Source organism: Protopterus annectens, chromosome 14.part0 (genome assembly GCF_019279795.1).
Source record: "Protopterus annectens isolate FY-2018-M chromosome 14.part0, PAN1.0, whole genome shotgun sequence".
Taxonomy (NCBI): Eukaryota; Metazoa; Chordata; order Ceratodontiformes; family Protopteridae; genus Protopterus; species Protopterus annectens.
Genome location: NC_056748.1, coordinates 691188316 through 691207172, shown reverse-complemented (window position 1 = coordinate 691207172; position 18857 = coordinate 691188316). Strand labels below are relative to the sequence as shown.

The 18857-nt window shown below is 43.0% G+C and overlaps 1 protein-coding gene across 1 annotated transcript in view; it reads right to left on the bottom strand.

Moving 5' to 3' along the window:
• Window positions 1-18857, bottom strand: part of NOL9 (nucleolar protein 9) — a 455387-nt gene that overhangs the window by 215843 nt on the left and 220687 nt on the right. The window contains exon 8 of the mRNA XM_044055607.1: window positions 7067-7228. Within this exon, the coding sequence (XP_043911542.1) occupies window positions 7067-7228 (162 nt within the window). The remainder of the gene's footprint in view (window positions 1-7066; window positions 7229-18857) is intronic.

Below are 18857 nucleotides of genomic sequence, written 5' to 3'. Positions count from 1 at the left end.
ATACTGTCTTATACATTTGTAATATATCAGAACCATCATCTTTTTTCAATTTTAAGTACTTTCTTATTTGTCTGCTGATTCACCTTCCCTGTTCAGGTGGTCCCATGAGCTCCCAAGCACAGTCTGAAGCACTGCAGTTAGATGCAAATAGCGTTAAAGGACCACAGCTTCTAAAGTTAACCTGCAATTGCCAGCCCACCATATGAACTCTGTTTTAACTACAAGGATCAGAAGGATAACTTTTTGAGAGAATGATGGCATTGCTTCCATATACGTTTGAAATACCACTGTATTTCCTCCCTTATTTTGAGTAATTCTCTGGTCAAAAGAGGTAGAGGGGGAAATGCATAGATTGAGAGGTTTTCCCATTGGAAGGATAGGGCTTCCACTTTCTAGGCCTTGCTGTGAGGTTCCCTGGTGCAGAATTTGTTGAACTGGTGGTTGTAGGGGGAGGCAAATAGGTCCACCTTTGGGGTACCCCATTTTTGGGTCACAAGGTTGAAAGTATTGTGGTTTAATTGTCACTCGTGTGTGTCTAGGAGATTTCTGCTTAAGTTGTCTGCCAGAGAGTTTTGGTTGCTTGGCAGGAATTGAGCTTGCAGATGAATATGCATGGCTGAGGCAGTGTTCCAAAGGGTCATGGCTAGCCTGCAGAGAGGGTAGGAGCGGGTTCCCCTTGCTTGTTGATGTACCACATTACCATGGTGTTGTCTGTTCTGATAAGTAGAGGCCCCAGAGAGAGCAGGGGACTGAAAGCTGTAGAGAGCTTGCTGAACAGCTAGCATCTCTTTTTGGGTAATATGTAGATGGATTTGGTTTGGGCTCCAGTGGCCCGGACTGCACCTGCCGTCCAGGTGAGCACCCCAGGCATAGTCTGATGCATCTGTGGTTAGGATCTGGGTGGCCTGGAGTTGTGAAAAGGGAAGTCCCTTGTTTTGGTTGCATGCGCTGCCCACCAACGAAAATCTTTCCTTAGACAGGGTTTCATGGGTATAATGGTTTCCAGGTCCTGTGAATGTTGACACCAAAGGCTTTTTTAAGTACCACTGAAGTTTCCTCATATGCAGTCTGGCATCTGGAATTAGTAGAATGTAGGAGGCCATGTACACTACAGCTTGCAGGATTTTCCTTGCGGATAACTGGGTTCTGGTGGCCAGTTGACTGAAGTAGCCAGTCAGACAGGCTTGTTTTTCTGGAGTTAGAAATGCCATCTGGGATGCAGTGTCCAGGCTTGCTCACAAGAATACGATTTTTTGGCTGGGGACAAGTTTGGATTTCTTCTCGTTGATAGTGTACCCCAGTGAGGTTAGTAGGTCCTTTACAAATGTCAGGTGCTGTAAACACTTCTCCTGACTGTCTGCCTGAATCAGGCAGTCATCCAAGTAAGGGTAAATTTGAATATTTCTTTGTCTGCAATAAGCAATGGCTGGAGCTAGGCATTTTGTGAAAACTCTGGGAGCAATGGATAAACCAAAGGGAAGTGCAGAGAACTGATACTGCATAGATCCTGCCCTGTAATGTAGATATATTGTGCAAGAATCTCTGACTGGGATATGCAGATAGGCCTCTGAGGTCTAGAGTGGCTAACCAGGCATCTTTGGACAGCATAGGGAGAAGCTGCTGCAGTGTGAGCACTCTGAAGTTTGGTAGCACCAGGAAGGTGTTTAGAATGGATAGATCTAAGACTGGGTGCCAGGTGCCCACTTTTCTGGGTATTAGAAAAAGCCTGGAATAGAACCCTTGGCCTATCTCATCTGCAGGGACAGGGTGAATTGCCCTCATGGAGAGCAGGGAATGAACTTGGTTTTGTGCCTCTGCCCACTGGTTTGGAGGAAGAACTGGGAATCCCTTTGGGGTTGGGCAAGGTGTGGAAATTAAATTTGTACCCCTGGAACACTATGTTGAGGACCTAAAGGTCGTTGGTGATGGAAGTCCAGTTTTCTGCATGGGAGGCAAGTTGTTTTCCTTCTAGTGGCACGGACAGATGGGCAGAAGTGAGAGAGGGAGTTGAGGAGTCATTGGGAATTCTTTCCATAAGGGGGTGAGTTAGCACTCCCTGGTTTAGAAATGGAGACACTCCAATGTTTAGATCTCTGCATACCCCGAGACTGCTGTCTGGGGGGGGGGGTCTGTTACCCCTAGGTCTTGTCTTAAGTGGCCTTGAGGAGGCAGAAAAGACCAATGTTTTGAGGGACAATGTCTACTGAATCCTGAGGCTGAACTTGCAAAAATTCTTAAACTGTTTGCACAGATTTAGCTTTTTTTCCTTCCATCTTTTTTTAAAACCTCTTCTGCTTTGGTGCCAAACATTGTCTTTGTTAAGAGATGCGTCCGATAGTTTTTGATTTGGCATGATCTGGCAAGGTCTGTTCCTTAAGCCAAGCATGCCTTCGAACTACAGAACCTGTGACTGCTGCTCTGCAGGATGCTTCTAGGGTGTCAAATCCACACTGCAGGACATGCATATTGATTTGGCTTGCAGAATGCATAAATTCCTGTAAGTCTATTTCCTGCACAGTCAGGGGAAGGTAGATAACTTTTGTTTAATGAGTTCCATGGCATGTTGCTGTTATTTCAGCATGTGGAACTGACAATTTAATGCTCTAATGGCAGGAGTTGCAGAAGTATATATATACTTTTTTACCCCATCTGTCTAAGGCTTGAGAATCCCTGTCCGAGGGGGTGGGATTCTTAGCTGTAGTTGCTTTCATTCCTTTAGGCCCTTGGGATATGACCTCTGGGTCAGCAGTAGGACTCTTGAAAAGAAATGTGTGAATCAGGGGGCTCTAATACCAGTCAGATTTCCTGGGAGCAGGAAGGTAAAGTATCCAGGATTAGACTGGATTCCATAAAAACATCATCCACAACATCCAGGACAGGGGGTGTAGCTAAGGCCCTGTGCGGAGGTAAATCTAAAAATTCCCAAAGTCTCTTTTTTGGACCGAGGGTAATCCTGGCATTCCCAATGGAAGTGCTCTCTCAAAGTATGTAGGGTTTCACCAAAAGAAAAATCCTCTAGAGGGGAGGCAGAATGAATGGATTCCTCTGCATCTGAATCCTCATAAGCAGATAAGGCCATGCCTTCATACTCAAACCTCAGAGTCGGACTCTTGGTCAGATGAAGGTGCTGGGGACAAGACTCTTTCTTATTAGCAGGAGAAGGCTGGCTGCCCCTAATCAGCATAAGGTCTTTCGCCATTTTAAGCATCTGTGATTGTGACAAGGAAACAGGCACGTGAGTTTGGGTTGTCTGTTTTCTATGCGTAGCTCATACTCTGGGCCTTAGAATCTCTGTAGTTTTAGAAAGAACTGAAGACGTGAAAGAAGTCAAATATTGGTAGTGCGAAGAACTTCCTTAGAAGCCAGTGCCTGCACAGCGGCTCCAGACCCATCCAAGGTAGAAACATCCGCAGGTTCCATAGTCAAAGAAGAGTCTCGCAACATACCGGACTCCGAACGGTTCTCAGTAGCAGCCTGCGAATCCATCGATGCGGGCATCAGGGGCTGCGAAAGCACTGGAGTACCAGCAAACTGGCAACTAACTTAACAGAAGCGTCAGCAGTTTTGGACCTGTGCGGTCTGTCTCTGTCTTTATCCTTACATTTTTTCAGAAGATCGGTAGACGGATGGCTTACCAAAGCCATATCAGAATTCAAAGACAAATTGAAAATGTCTAGCTACTAAAAGGGCCCAACGATATATAGTTATGGCTTTGAACAAGGCACAGAAGCGACAGCTAGGGACGTTGTGGTCTAGGCCTAAGCAAGTAGGGCAGTAAGAATGAAAGTTTCTGTGTAGTATTTGCTTTCCACAGGCGAGATAATTGTTAACTTTTTCTGACATCAGTTAGAGCAAGAAAAAAGGATCCCCAACAGGGTACTTTGCTTTAGAAGAATTCAAATCGGAAGACAAAAGTCAGGTAGCGTACGACCATGCTTCGGGCTCCTTGGCAAGAAAGACTGGTGTAATGGCATCGGCTGCCTGTTTTTATACCACTGATGATCTGACGTCAGACTTGGAGCAACAGCAACCGACGCAGAAATACTAAGCCTCTGGTATTCGGGTCGACTGAGGGCTACCCCTGGCAGGATAACCCAAGTGTGATGACTGCAACAGTGAAACACGAAGAACATCAAACAATACAATTAATCGAATAATTTAGAGGTTCTGTTTGGTTACTGGAGAATAGAGTTTCCTTTCACAAAAAGAGTCAAACAGCTAATCAGACTCTTCACAATATTTAATCACCTCAAAACAGAATTGGCTGCGTGTACCCAACATTTTTTTGATCATAGTCTCCTGTTTACGCTAATGGCTGGATTGATTCAAGTAGGTTCTAAAACCATTTAAGTTTATTGATGTATTTATCTTGCACCATTCAAGCCAACAGGACTTGAAAGGAAAAACACAATCTAATTACATCAGAATTAAAATTGGTACCAAAGTTCTGAGATTTAATATCCCAATCATGATTAAACAGTTGAAATGCAAGATTTCAATTGACTGATAAAGGCAAAAATCTGTTTTACTTGTTCAGTTCTCTCAGGTAACTGCAGTCCAGCCTGCCAACAGTCCGTAATGCGACACCTCATCAACTCACTGCTGACAGGCATTAAAGACAAGTTAACCTTATGGAAGGCTGTGTACTAAGTAGTAATGTTTGGGAGTTTAGAAATATTTCAGACTAAGATGACTGCTGCTAAGAAAATTAACTACTTCAGGTCTGATGACAGACTCGAAAGATAGTACAAACTAGCTCTATAATCACAAACTTTATGCGGGAAATGCAGAATGTTTTGAAGGCCTCAAATGAGCAATTGCCCTCAAGAAATGTTTTCAAACAACCTGGGCACCCACTGGAGGATTTACAAACATACAAACTGAGGAAGAGACAACTGGGCTTTAAAGGGAAAAAAGGCTGGGTTAGCCTACACACAGAGGATATACAATTAAAGATCTGCCTTTCTTGCTTATTCTGACCTGGCCATTTCTTCCTTCAAAGTGTGCCTGTCTAGATCTGGATCTACCTTTGCAACCAAAAGACCAACTGGCCAAGTTTGATAGGTATGAATTCTAAGCAGCGGGTCTTTCAGCTTCATTTAATGTGTCTGTATGCAAAACTCTGCCTACTTTATACATGGCATTTTACTGAGAAGAGAAAGGGTGAACAACAGGTGGTTTGTTGAACATGGAGGTATAAAAGTGCACACATCTGCTATGGCAGTACTAGCCAAAAAATCCCCACAATCAAAGCTAACAAACTGTGTAACACTGTAGGCCACTTTGGAAAGTTAACTCCAGGTTCTCATAGATGTTCACTAAGGAAAGCCTTTGGGAAGTATTCAAGCTTCTCCAACATCTGTTTTACCAAGTAGGAGTGGGAAAACAGTTGAGAAAACTGACCGGCCTAATGCCAAACATGAAAGAGGAACATTCTGTTATCACACAGAGAAGCTATGGACTCCCTGAGACCAATACCATACTGAAGAGATTTCAAAGGAATAAGAAAAATGCTTAGAAAGGGACACTACTCACTCAAGCAGGAGTTTACAGACATTTTCCTACTTAAAGGTGGTGGTGGGGCACCAACCTGTCTGAACAGCATCTTTCATGACTAGTTTCACTAATGGGGGGGGGGGTGAAAGGAGGATCCAGAGCTCTTTAAGGTTCTTCTGATATTCAACAAGCCATTTCCAGTAAGAAGGGAAATGACACAAGGTCAGTCAAACTATTTCTCCTAATTCCAATGCTCTCATCAAAACAGGGGTGGAGTCATGTTGGCTTTCAAAAGGTAATTTCAGTGAGTCAAAAACCTAAAAAAGGGGTTTCCAATAAAAATTACTCAAATCTTTAAGTATGTTTTCTGCAGGGGTATCCTCCCAACCACTATCATAGCTTGTATAAACAACCTCCACAGTCGTCCAACAGTGGGGGGAAGGGTAACATTTCCTGCAAAAAACACTTAAAAAGATTAGGACTTATAATCATAATGTTATGTTCCTGAGGAGTCACCCAGAGGGGCAGCAGTGGGAAAGATCTCTTCATTACCTTTGTGGGCCTCCAAGAACATGGCATGTGGGATTACTTAACCCATCAATATGAGCATAACTGAAATGAGAACACCAGTCTTCACCACATGCTAGCATGAACTTCCACTTGTAATCTTGTGACAAGTATGCAACTAACATGTACCAAGCATCAGGGAACTGGCACTTAGACTTCCACTAGCTGGCCTGATTGAAAATGGAAATAAGGTCCAGGGAGTATAGTCCTTAACTGCAAATTCTGCTAATCTGAGAATGGGTAGTACAAGTGGCTGCTCACATAGGTTGGCCTCAAATTACTACCACTTGGTTGGGGTGCAGGCAACACAGACACCAATGGACACGCATCATTTCCTCAAGGTGGGAGCTGGAGGAGTATACCTCAATTGGTCCTGGTAACGTTACCTTCCACTAACAGAAGGATTGGAGCTGGCTTCAAGCCCTCACCAGCTGAGGATGAACTCAGAACCTACAGATATCAAGGGGAAGGCAAAACACTGGACTTTGGTGATGGAGAGAGAGGCTAAAACATGTTCTCCAAAGACATGGACTTGTGACCATGTTCTATCCTATGTATCTGAGAAGGCATGGCAGACCCACCTTGCTAGTCACCATACGAGGGGATATTGAAAGCTACCACTGTTATTATCACCACTTATTCTACTAGCTCCCCCAATGGTGTATGTAAGTTAAAAGAATGAAACTACCACTTGCAGAAGTTTGCATCACAACCTCCAGTAAAGAAAATGATGTAGCCACATTTTACTGGGTCTGGCAAACTACACTAGAAAATCTGAAGTAATAAGTCAGGGGATTACTCTGTTTAAAGACAATTGGTATTTGGTACTACCACAGTAGGTTCAACAAGATGAAAAGGCAAGCCAAGCCAAGCTGAATTTTCAGTACTGACTATAGAAACTAAATAAAATATAAGTTTTAAAAATTCAAGTCATTAATAGAAAAATCTGTTGTCAAAATTAGAAAGTCTGGTCAATGCATGCAAAACGCACACAGGTACGTACCCTTAACCCATCCCATAGTATTGATTACTAAAGGCACCTCTCTCTTGTAAGAGCACCATAAAGACTTTATGATCTCAATGTAGTGCTGCAGATCCCGCTCACATGATGCCTCACCATAGTACATCATTCTGTGGGGCACTTTCTGGTGGGTGAAGGGAGGACCTATGAAGCAAGCAAAAGAAATACAGTCAGAGATCAGTCAGAAAAAAAACACACTAAGCCACAGAATGCATCCTGTATTTATATCATTGTGTAAATACACGCATAATTTACATTGTGCAGTATTAAATAAGACTGGATAGTAAGATTCGGTTGAGCACCAAAAGCAGGTGCAGTGACTTATGTAATATACCATGCTCTACAAGTTAGCTTCCTATAATAATGTTTTTAAACCTTATTTAGAACAAAAGTGATTGGCTATGTGTTCTTATTTGACTACCATTGAACAAGCCTTCAATTTTATCTGCTGTGTCAGCTTGAATTCTCTGCATTTCTTTCCCTACCGGTGAAAGAGTACCACAAGTCCCAAACTGTTAAATTAATGCACAGTTAACCTTTAATGGTTAGTGCTGTCTCAGCATTTACCTGCTTCTGCAGTACCACACTGCAACTTAAACATACTCTTCTGCAAATATATATATTTTTTCATTTTAATTGTCTTACTTACAATAAACTAAGAATATTTTAACAACCTTTTATCTTTTCTTTTACACACAAACTGTACTATACTCTGTATAAATTACACTACAGTTTACCAAAATAACAGATACTAGAGTGTATTGCTGTTATAACAGTCCTTATTGGATACACGTCTATCCATCAAAAAATCAAAGCATTGAATGCCATGTATCACTGAACATGCCATTCTGACTAAGATCACATAGTAGGGATAAGGAAATTTGCCTTTTCCCGACTGTAGTGCGATCTTGGAGTTGGTGTATACAATTAACGGGGGGGGGGGGGGGGCATCCCACCACATGAGGAGATTTCAATGAACTGCATTTACGATGTAATGCCATTTGATGCTTTTACCCTTCGACGAATAACCATAGACCCGTGAACAGTTTGTGTCTTCTGACATCTACCCTACGCAGGGTAGAATTAAAATCTAGTTTTCTAATGATTCTGTATGTGGGGTTCAAGCAGACCCAATTACCAGGGAAGCATTTGTATGTGCAGTCTGGTTTGAGGTACGTCATTATGGTGGATGCCACGAGTCTCAGTGTACAAAGGTACTCTCCCACTGTGCTTTGTTTAATAGCTAGCTAGTGTGGCACCACAAGGATCAGGGGTCAGATCTTCTCTTGCTTTGCATTTATTTTGTAGACATCCAAAGCAATATCCTGGGTGTGGGTGCTGAAGTTTGTGGATGCATTCAAGCAGAGCATTATCATCCGTTCATCCACCAATACTAAAAAGTTCTAGCAAGAGCTAGAATATGCACATACTTGGTTTACCAAAAATGGTCTTAAGCTAAATATAAACAAAACTGCAGCATAGTAGTATTGCCAAAAAAGATGCTCACACATCATATTTTAAAACAGTACTCTTTTTTCAGATAGACTTGTTTATAAAAGACTTGCTTACTTACGTGGACAATTCTCCCTCATTTGATCATCTTCTTCCACTACAGTCAGGAACTCCCTCTAAATGGTCCAGTTAATATCTACAGAAATATCTTCATGACAAAAAGCCAACATTTTATTATTGCAGTCTGTCTAGCAGTTGGCTTAGAGGTTACAGTTTCAAGCTGTAACTCCTGTGGTACAGGGTTCAATTCCCCCAGACTTCATATGCCGCCTGTATGACCTTGAGCCAATCGCTTAACCAGACATTGGTCCTGGTTCACCCCTGTAAAGGGACTGTGTTTAGTGGACCAACCTGGCCAAACAGGATTATCAAACCCATCACTAAATACAATGCACCTTTGGTATGTGCAAATCCATGCATACTGTTTAATTTTAAAGGCCCCCAAGATTTCTAACCAAGAAAGCTGGGCATACATCCATTATGGTCAAAAAACACAACTAGTATGTCAAAACATACGTCGGGAGAGTTTGTACCCAAGACTGCAATTTTATTACAGGTAAAGCTTGTGGGGCAGAAAGTACAGCTGTGTAAGCAAACTTCCTATAACAGTAGATGTTCTAAACAGATGACTGTTGCAGTAACCTAAGCGAATTGCATTATATCCTGCCTCAAACATGACACTGGGCAGCTTTCAAAGCATCAAGTTAACTTCCACCTACCCTTAACTGCTACAGGTTTGAGCAGAGCCAAATAAAAAGAGAAGTTTGGGTACAGAAACCTTTACAGCTGTTTTGCTTCAAAAAAGCAGGCTATATTTGTGGCAGAAAAAATGCTACGAAAATAAAATGCAACAGTAAAACATATATGACTATATACACAAGTATACACACATACACCCTGGTAATGCATCAAAACCAAATGTAGGGGGTAGATGGCTAATGCAACAGCGATCTATCTGAACATCTACTGCTATAGCAATTTTACTTACACAACTGAACTATGTTGAACATTAGATCACTGCTGCAGTAGCCTAAGCTACTTGGGTAGATCATATAGGAAAGAGAAAGAAAAATTAAAGTTATGTACTTACCATAACTATGTATCGGTGATATCCATATTTTAAGGAAGAATGAAAATAGACATCAAACCAGAACTTTGATCAGACACTGCCGTATACACTAGACTTTTGTATCCAACTCTCGAGCACCTCCCTCTACATAATTCTCCAGTCAGCTAACAATACCTCAGATAGAGTTTACTGCCTTACTGATCCTAAAACAGAGCAAGAAGGCAAAAACAGCAAAGCTATGGCTCAAACCTGGAACAAAAGGTTCCATAATATCCACAAGGTCAAGACAGAAGGTGAAAGGGAAGGGAAGGATTGTGGGGACTTGAAGAATGAAAATGGGCAACACAGATGTTTAGTTATGGTGAGTATTAAACTTTAATATTCGATGTTGCCCTTTTCATCTCTTCAATGCATGGGACAGGGTCCCCAGCTGCACGAATCTTGGGTGGCCCTCATGGAAGGACATTCCGGTGAACTGCAGAAGAAAAAGCAGCTCTGCTTTTGGAAGCAAAAACTAGTTTGCAATGAGCAATAAAGACATGAGCAACAGACCCGGTAGCTGCTACACACATGTCAATGGAAGTTCTAGACTAAAAAGCATTTAGAAAGTTTTGACAGGGACAGGCCTTCCTGAATAGACAAAAGAATCACAAATCGGTAATCCATTTGACCAGGTAAGCTTTAGAAACTGGTGATCCCAGCCTGTTCTGTATGAAAAAAAAAAACTGCTCCAATTTCTTGAAATCTTTTGTTCTGTGGAGACAAAAACAGTTATCTATGCACAGCTAAAAGATGTAGCATGTACTCTCCCTTATTTGAAAAAAATGATGGAAGAGGCAAATGAACTGTTTGATTAATATTCGATTCAGACGTAACCTTTGCTAAGAAGGATGGATTGGTTTGTCAAGTAACTGTCTTTGTGAAAAACAATGTAGGGGGGATTTGGAAGATACAGCCTGAAGTTCGGAAATTCTCCTCACAGATGTAATAGCTACTAGGAATGCTTTCCCCCCCCCCCCCCAAGACAAAAAATTTAAATAGTTTTTGGCTGATGGTTCAAAGGGCTGCTGGGTCAACACTTGGAGTACGACTGTTAAATCCCAAGGAGGTGCTGGGTCTTTCACTAAGTAAGAAGGTGCCTTTCAGAAAAACCTTGCACAATTTGGAAAAAGCTAAAGAGGAAGATTTATCTCCAGAGTTAAAATTAGGAAATGCTGCTAACTGTACTTTGATTGTAGAAGAAACTACCACCTTCTTGAAGAATAAATGCAAACAATTCTAGAACAGAAGATACAGGAGCAGTGAAAGGGTCAATTTCCTACTGAAAAGCCCAAATAGAGAATCTTTTCCATTTACTCTTGTAGATCTTCCTTGCAGAAGCTTTCTAGGAAGATAAAGTATTTTCCAAACTGGGAAGGAAAGCCTGGGCTGTCTGGCTATTAATGGATTGGAGAAACCATGTGGTCATTTTGAGGCCTGGAATACTGGGATGCTTTATTCCTCAGGGATGCAAAAGGTCTGGACTCTGGTTTAGTATCCATGGGGATATATCAAAGATGAGATCAAAGAAAGGGAAACCACACTTGACAAGGCCAAAAGGGAGCAATGAGGATAACTGAGCTCTTCAAGCAAAGGGCTTTCTGTAAGAATTTTGGAATCAGAGGTAAAGGGGGGATAAACAAAGGAGACCAGAGAGCCAAACATGGACTAAAACATCTCTGTGTGACTCGCCCCGAGGGGGAATTATGGCAAAAAACTTGCTGTATGTGTTGTGAGGAGATGCAAAGAGATCATAGCAAGATAGGCCGCCAAAGATGGAAAATCTTCTTGGCCACTGACAGACCACTCGTGAGGCATCAAAACTGACCTGTTGAGTTTGTCCGCTAATACAATGGATTTCCCAGTATGTGCATAGCCATAACAAAGTGGTGGTAGGCCATCAGCCACTGCCCCACTTACTGCCACTCGACAAAGGGGGTAAGATCGGGTTCCCCCATTTGTTGATGCACCAGACCACAGACGTCAGTTTGTATTGCAACAGTCCCTAGAGAAACATCCTGAAAGGCGTGCAATGCTAGTAGGACCACATGCCTTGGACCAGCCATCCCAAGAAATGCCCCCCACAACCACAACTGGAATGAGTCTGTGGTTACTGTGGCTACTGGAGGGGACAGAATAAGGGGACAGCCTAGGTAAACTTTGTCCAAATGAATCCACCAATGAAGATGATCCTTGCAGACTCGAGTGAGTTTGACTGGGAAGGACAGAAGAAGACACAGAAAATACCACTGAACAGCTAGAATCCACTGGAGAACACACACAGAAATGGGCCATCGGAACTAAAGTTATGGCTGCTGCCATTGAAACTAGAGCCTGAAGGCAAAGTCTGGCTGCAGAAGAAGGCTGAACAAGAATATGCTGTACCTGAAACTTGATTGTATCCACATGATGTATAGAAAGGGTACTTATGAACTCCAGGCTCTACACAGGTTGTAGATGAGATTTGGAAATGTTGATTGAAATACCTAGGTTTGACAATGCTGGAGCAATTAATCCCTGGACTATTCTAAGAGATGCCTGGTTGGGCTGCGAGGAGCCAGTCGTCTAGATTTGGAAACACTCAATCCCAGCAGTCTCAGTTGAACAGCTATCACTGCCATACACTTGATAAACGCCCCAAGGGCTGTGGCGAGACCAAAGGGAGGGCTCTGAACAGATTGACTGGCTCCCAGCCAGCACAGAAATCATCATGATCATCTGTTCATCATGATGTGACAGTACACATGCTGAAGACTGAATTGGCACATCCAATCGTCCTTGCATAAAGGCAGAATGGACTGAACCGTGACTATTCGGAACTTTGACTTCTTTACAAATTGGTTCAGGCTACACAGGTCCCCTGTCTTATTTGGCACTAAAAAGAACCTTAAGTCCAGAATTCTCCTTGGTCTGGTGGGTCCTCCTAGATGACTCATCTAGCAGAATCTCCTGAGCTACTCTGACTGGGCGAGACGTCAAGAAGCTTTCTTCTTTTATTTAAGGGGATCTGGAGAAATGGTATGAAATAATCTCTGAACATTATTTTTAGCACCAGAAAATCTTTTGTTGTAGAAGCTCAGATGTCTGGGTGCAAAGACAAGCACCCACCGAATGCCTCCAGATGTGGGCAGTAGGGCAACCCTTTAGGAGCTCTGAAAGGGTTTATCCAAAAAGGAATCTTGGGACACCCTGGTTTTGCCGGCCTCTCTGCCATGAGGATGGCATCTTCCATTTGAATTTGCCTCTCTGCCTCTGGAGGAGTTGTCCCCACATGAATCCTGGAAAGATCCCTGGAACTTACAGAACCACATTTTCCTGCCTCCTCTTTGATTACAGGAAAAGGATCACCGAGGGGTAGAAAAGCATATTCCTACGGCAAACAGGGTCTTTCTATCCTGTTCAATCCAGGAAAGCATTTCTTTTACAGTAGGGCCAAACAAAAACATTCCATTAAAGAAAGCAGTAATGACAAAAGACCTGAAAGGCTCCGTAAAGTCACACAACTGCATCCAGACATGTTTCCTAATGGCTATGCATGAACCGGCAGCCCGTGAGGTACCCTCCACATCATGGGATATTAACCTCATGGATGCACTGGAAATGAATTTAAGAGTGGCCAGCTGTGAAGAGGACCTCTTGTACTCCTCCACAGACAGACTAAGATGAATTTGGAGAGTTCCTTGGTCAAATACCACTGCAGTCTTAAGTGTGCCAAGTAATTCAGGGATCTCAAGGTAAAAGTCACTGAAGCGAATATGCTCTTTCCAAACTTGTCCCCAACACCCTGGAGTCTCTATTAGGGGGGATGGACTGAGGAGCTCTTACTTCTCTAGCTTGTTTATAGTGGCTGTCACTACCATAGCATTAACAGGGACTCCTCTGTTCCAGTGGGGTCTGTCCTTCAGTGTTAAAATTTTATCTGGGCATCGGGGAACTGGTTCAAAGAATCCCGTTCCTTCTACGTCTGGTGAGAGATCAAAATCAATAAGCTCATCCACCGGGGGAAGTCACCCAAGACAGACAAGCCAGACCCAGAAGTTTCCAGAAAAACCGAAGACCAGCCATCTTTTTTTTTTTTTTTTTTAAAGAATTTTCAGGATGTCGCTGAATGAGAGGTCATCTGGTGGGTGATCTGGGGGACTCTTCCCCTTCATCAAACTTAGCATCTTCGATGAGATTCCATAGGGAAATCTATATGGCTTCTTTTACACATTCTCTTTTGGGGAAACTCTTCCATCCACAGGATGGTCTAAAGAGGTAACCAAAGAAAGGGGAAGGTCCTCAATGGGGAACTATCTGGATGCTAGATGGCACTGTCTTATCTCTGTAGAGTAGGCATGATAGGATCAGAGCTCGGACCCGAAGGGATGTAGGATCCAAGGATGAAAGAGCAAGAGAATCTCTATGTTGAGAGAAAGCCCTCTCCATTACCTTAAAGGCAGACAGACTGGGAGAAGCCGTGGCTGGCTGCACCAGAGCGAAAACCTCCAAAAATGACATCTGATTCAAGAATTCAGCACACCTTTGAGAAAGATCCAAGAAAAGCTTATTCTGGACCTAAAAAAGAAATCCAGTTTGTAATATGTTTTGAAATTCTACACAGAGGATCAAGTTGCTGCTTCTAGAATACTTCTACAGCCAAAGTCCTGATAGAGTGGGCCCCTAACCTGCTAGGAAGTGGCTGGATATGACGAGAATAGCAAAAAGAAATATCAGTCATCCAGAGGTGGTCTTGTTTGACACAGACTGTTCTTTTTTCCTTACCTTCATAGGAGACAAATAGTTGATTGGCTTTCTTGAAGGATTTTGTTCTGTTTTAATAACATCAGAGATGCCTATGGACATTCAGTGTATTTTCTTCTTTGTTTCTGGAAAGAAGAAATGGAGATTAACAGATTGGCTCAGAGTAAACTATGAAACCAGAATTGTTCTCAAAGAAACTCTATCCTTGTGGAAAAAGAGGTTGTGTTGGCTCGCTGTAAGAACTTGTAACTTGCAGAAGCAATGGAGTAACTTGTTTTTCCAAGTCAAGAACCTCAAATCAGCCAGATGCACTGGTTCAAATGCAAGATTGTTCAGTTTTTCAAGCACAAATTTAAGATCAAGGAGAAGTCACTTGTTTTCTGGGTAGACGGGTATGTAAAACTCAAAAACTGCTCAACTTGAGGACAATTAAGGGGATATAAGTGCAGACATACAGAAATGTCTGAAAGATGAATCCTGACAGAATGAGAAAGAAAGGCCAGAGGATAATAACTCAATCTAGAACCAGGGGCATCACAGTCTTAAATGAGTCTTTGTTCTTATATGGGCACAAACTAGAAAATCTTCCACTTACACACAGGATTTCCCAGTAGCCATTTATTTAACCTCATTTAATACCTGACAAAATACCGTGCTTTCATAAGGATGTTAACCAACATGCTGGCAACTTCCTTGCTTGTGGACAGAGGAGGTAAGAATGAAAACGTAAAGCTAAAAATCTGGTAACTAGAACTGCACACACACACACACACACACACACACACACACACACACACACACACACACACACACACACACACACACACACACACACACAAACAAAAAGTTTCACTGCGATACTTCTAATCTGAGATGTGACTGGCTCCCAATGGCGCTTACTGGTAACTGCAGGATTTTTACCTTCATTTACTACCTGCTGCACATCCTCAGGAAAAAAAAAAAAGATGAATAAATGTTAAGAAAAGCCAATCATCCAGGCAATCAATAAAAGTATCTTCAGGTTGGCGTACAAAAAATCCTGCCGTGTGTGAGTCAATCCAGCCTGTAGGGATGCTTGTGGTAATTGCCCTTGGCCAATTTCAAAACAAATGAGAAAGAATAGCTCTGTAAAATCTTATAACCATAGATGTCCTTCTCTTCCATGTTGCAATATTCTGGACTCTTGGCTTTTCTTCTCTTGCTACCCGAACGTCCGGCCAATATACAAAAGCTTCTGGTCATTGCTAGGTGCGTGGGAAGTCTAACGTGGCTAAGGGAATATGGGCAATAAGTGACATCTGCACGCACCAGACCTCGGAACCGAGCACCCCATTTGGACCCCAGTCCCAGGGAAACTGTGCAAGTCCAGTGTCATCCAAGAAGGGACCATTATAGGAACAGGCGGTGAAGGAGGGAGGGAAGGAATACTGCAACATGGAAGAGAAGGACATCTATGGCTATGGTGAGATTTTACACAACTATTCTATGGCCTTCTATTCACATGTTGGAGTATTCTGGACTTTTGGGCGAGTGCCAAAGCTCACTGGGAAGAAGGTGGTGGTGTCTTGGAACTATTCTCCATAAATCCATGGAGGACTGCTCTGGCAAATCCAGCCTAGGATTTGGAAATTTGGTCCAATTTGTAATGCTTGGTAAATGTGTGGACAGATGTCCATGTAGCTGCCTATAAAATGGTGGCAGTGTCTAATCCCTTAAAGAAAGTTCCTGATGAAGCCATAGCCCTAGTGGAGCGCGCTTTAATTTTGGACCCCAAGGATTTCCCATGGTGTGCAAAGCAGAATACAATTGCCCTGGAAATCTACGCTGAAATAGTCTGTTTTCTCACCGCTTTCCCCAGGGCCCTGGGGTAGAAGGAGGCAAACAACTGGTCAGATTTTCTGATAGTCTTAGTCTTGTCCAAGTAGAACCTAAGCTGTCTGTGCACATCAAGGGAATGTAAGACTTTCACTGTCACTCTGAGGATGGTCAAACAAGGTAGGGAGGTGAACAGCTTGATTTAAGGAAATCTCGTTGACCACCTTGGACATTAAGGAAGGGTTGGTCCTAAGGGTTACCCTGTCTTTGTGGAAGATGAGGAAAGGGGGAATGGCAATGAGAGCCTGTAACTCAGACTCTCTAGATGATGTCAAGGCCACTAGGAGTACTGGTTTTCCATATGCAGTGTTTCAGAGAAGCCTTAGAAGCTGGTTCAAAGGTGCTACCATGAGCTTCCCCAAAACATAATTCAGGCCCAGGAGGAGGAATAGGTTTCCTGGGGGGCCTGAGATGCAGCACTCCCTTTAGTAATAACTTTGCAGGCACTCTGGAAGTCAAAGGGGGGCCCAGAGGCAGACAAGCTGAAATAGAAGCCAGGTGTGTTTTAATGGAGTACACCAACCCTGTCTGCAAAAGTTCACATGGATAAGACAGTACTAAAGGGACATCAACCTGGAAAGGGTCGAACTGCCTTTGTAGACACCACATGGAGAATCTTTTCCATTTAGCTGTACAAGATCTCCTAGTATTAGGTTTCCTGGCATCCTGCAGGACTGTGAGCACGTCCTCATTGTAGTGATGTCTGTAAGGGATCAGAATTCCATCACCCACAGGGTAAGGTTCAGAGACCACAAGTGAGGATGGATTAGAGATCCCTTGCCCTGTGTGAGAAGGTCCATTTTGTGAGGTAACTTGTGGTGACTGCCCCTGGCTAAATGCAGAAGGAAGGGAACCAGTGCTGCCTTGGCCAAAGGGGGGTCACCAGCAAGATTTTTGGTTTGTCCTGCTGAATTTTCAGTAGGACTTTCTGAAGTAGTGGGAAGGAGGGAAATGCATAAAGAAACATCGCCTTCCAAGAGACTAAAACGGTATCCGTTGTCCTCGCCAGAAGGCTGGGCAGCCTGGTTCAAAAGGATGGAAGTTTTCTGTTCATAGGGGAGGCGAACAGATCTGAGGTGTACCCCATTTGTAGACATTCCTCAGGAGTATCCATTAATGGGACTGTAACATGGACCTACTAAAGGTGTCTGCCTGAGTATTCTGTTCTGAAGGGATGTACGCTGCATGAAGTGTGACTCCCTGTTTTGTGGCAAGCTCCCACGCTTGGAGAGCTAGTCTGCATAGCAAGTAAGATTTTGGTCTACCCTGCTTGCTGACATACCACCGAATAAGAAGTTATGTACTCACCATAACGTTCCATGAGAGTTGTTCATCTCACCTTCATTCTTGACTGATGGGTTCAGAGCCAATTAATCGTCTCCGGTATGGCCATATGCAAAGCTCGAGGTCCTCCAGTAGCTAGACGCCAAGCCCCTATCCCATGATGCACTGTGAATTACCTCAGATCTTGCTTGCTGCGCATACTATAACCATATAAATATTAGCTATTACCTATGGAAAGGAAGAAGACATTGAGCAGCCAGGATGAGACCTAGGTCAGCTATCAGCCAGGAGGGAGGAACGTAAGAATGAAGGCGAGATGAACAACTCACATGGAAAGTTATGGTGAGTACATAACTTCTTAATGTGAAGTTGTTCAATCTTGCTGTTCATTCTTGACTGACGGGTAGCATCCCTAGCACCATCAATCTTGGGTGGCTCATGGGAGTACATTTTTCAGGACCATAGACCCAAAGGAAGCCCTGTCCCTGGAGGCCTTATCAACTTTGTAATGAGTGATAAAGGTACGAGGTTTTGACCAAGTGGCTGCTACACAAATGTTATCAAGGGGCAGTTTGGCTTGGAACGCCGAGGATGTAGAAATTGCTCTGGTTGAGTGAGGTTTAATCTTGTGTTGCAAAGGCATATTAGCACCATTTAGACAGAGTTGTTTTAGCCACTGGGCTACCTTTCCTGGATTCAGAGAATGAAACAAAGAGCTGGTCTAATTTCCTGATCTCTTTTGTTCTATCCAAATAAAATCTGAGCTGTCTGTGAGCATCAAGTTTGTGCAGCATATACTCCAACTTGTTGGAATGATTAAGGAAGAAAACTGGTAACTCAATAACTTGGTTGATATTTGTTTCTGAACAGACTTTGGGCAAAAAGGAGGGATTTGTCCTAAGTGATACTCTTGTCAGCATGAAAAATCAAATGAGGAGGGCTGGATAAAAAAAGCCTGAAGCTCTGACTCTCTACGGGCAGAAGTAATAGCTACCAGAAAAATGTTTTTCCACTTTGAGGTCACAAGATGATGCTGGTTCAAATGGGGGGAAGATTATACATGACAGCATAAAATTTAGATTCCATGGAGAATAGGGAGTGTTCACAGGTGGTCTCATATGAAATGTCCCCTTGAGAAAGGCCTTGGATAACTTGAGGAACATAATATTTAACCAGTCAGTCACAAGATGAAAATTAGATATAGCAGCCAACTGGACCTGAACTGTTGCTGCTGCCGTTCCTTTGTTAAAC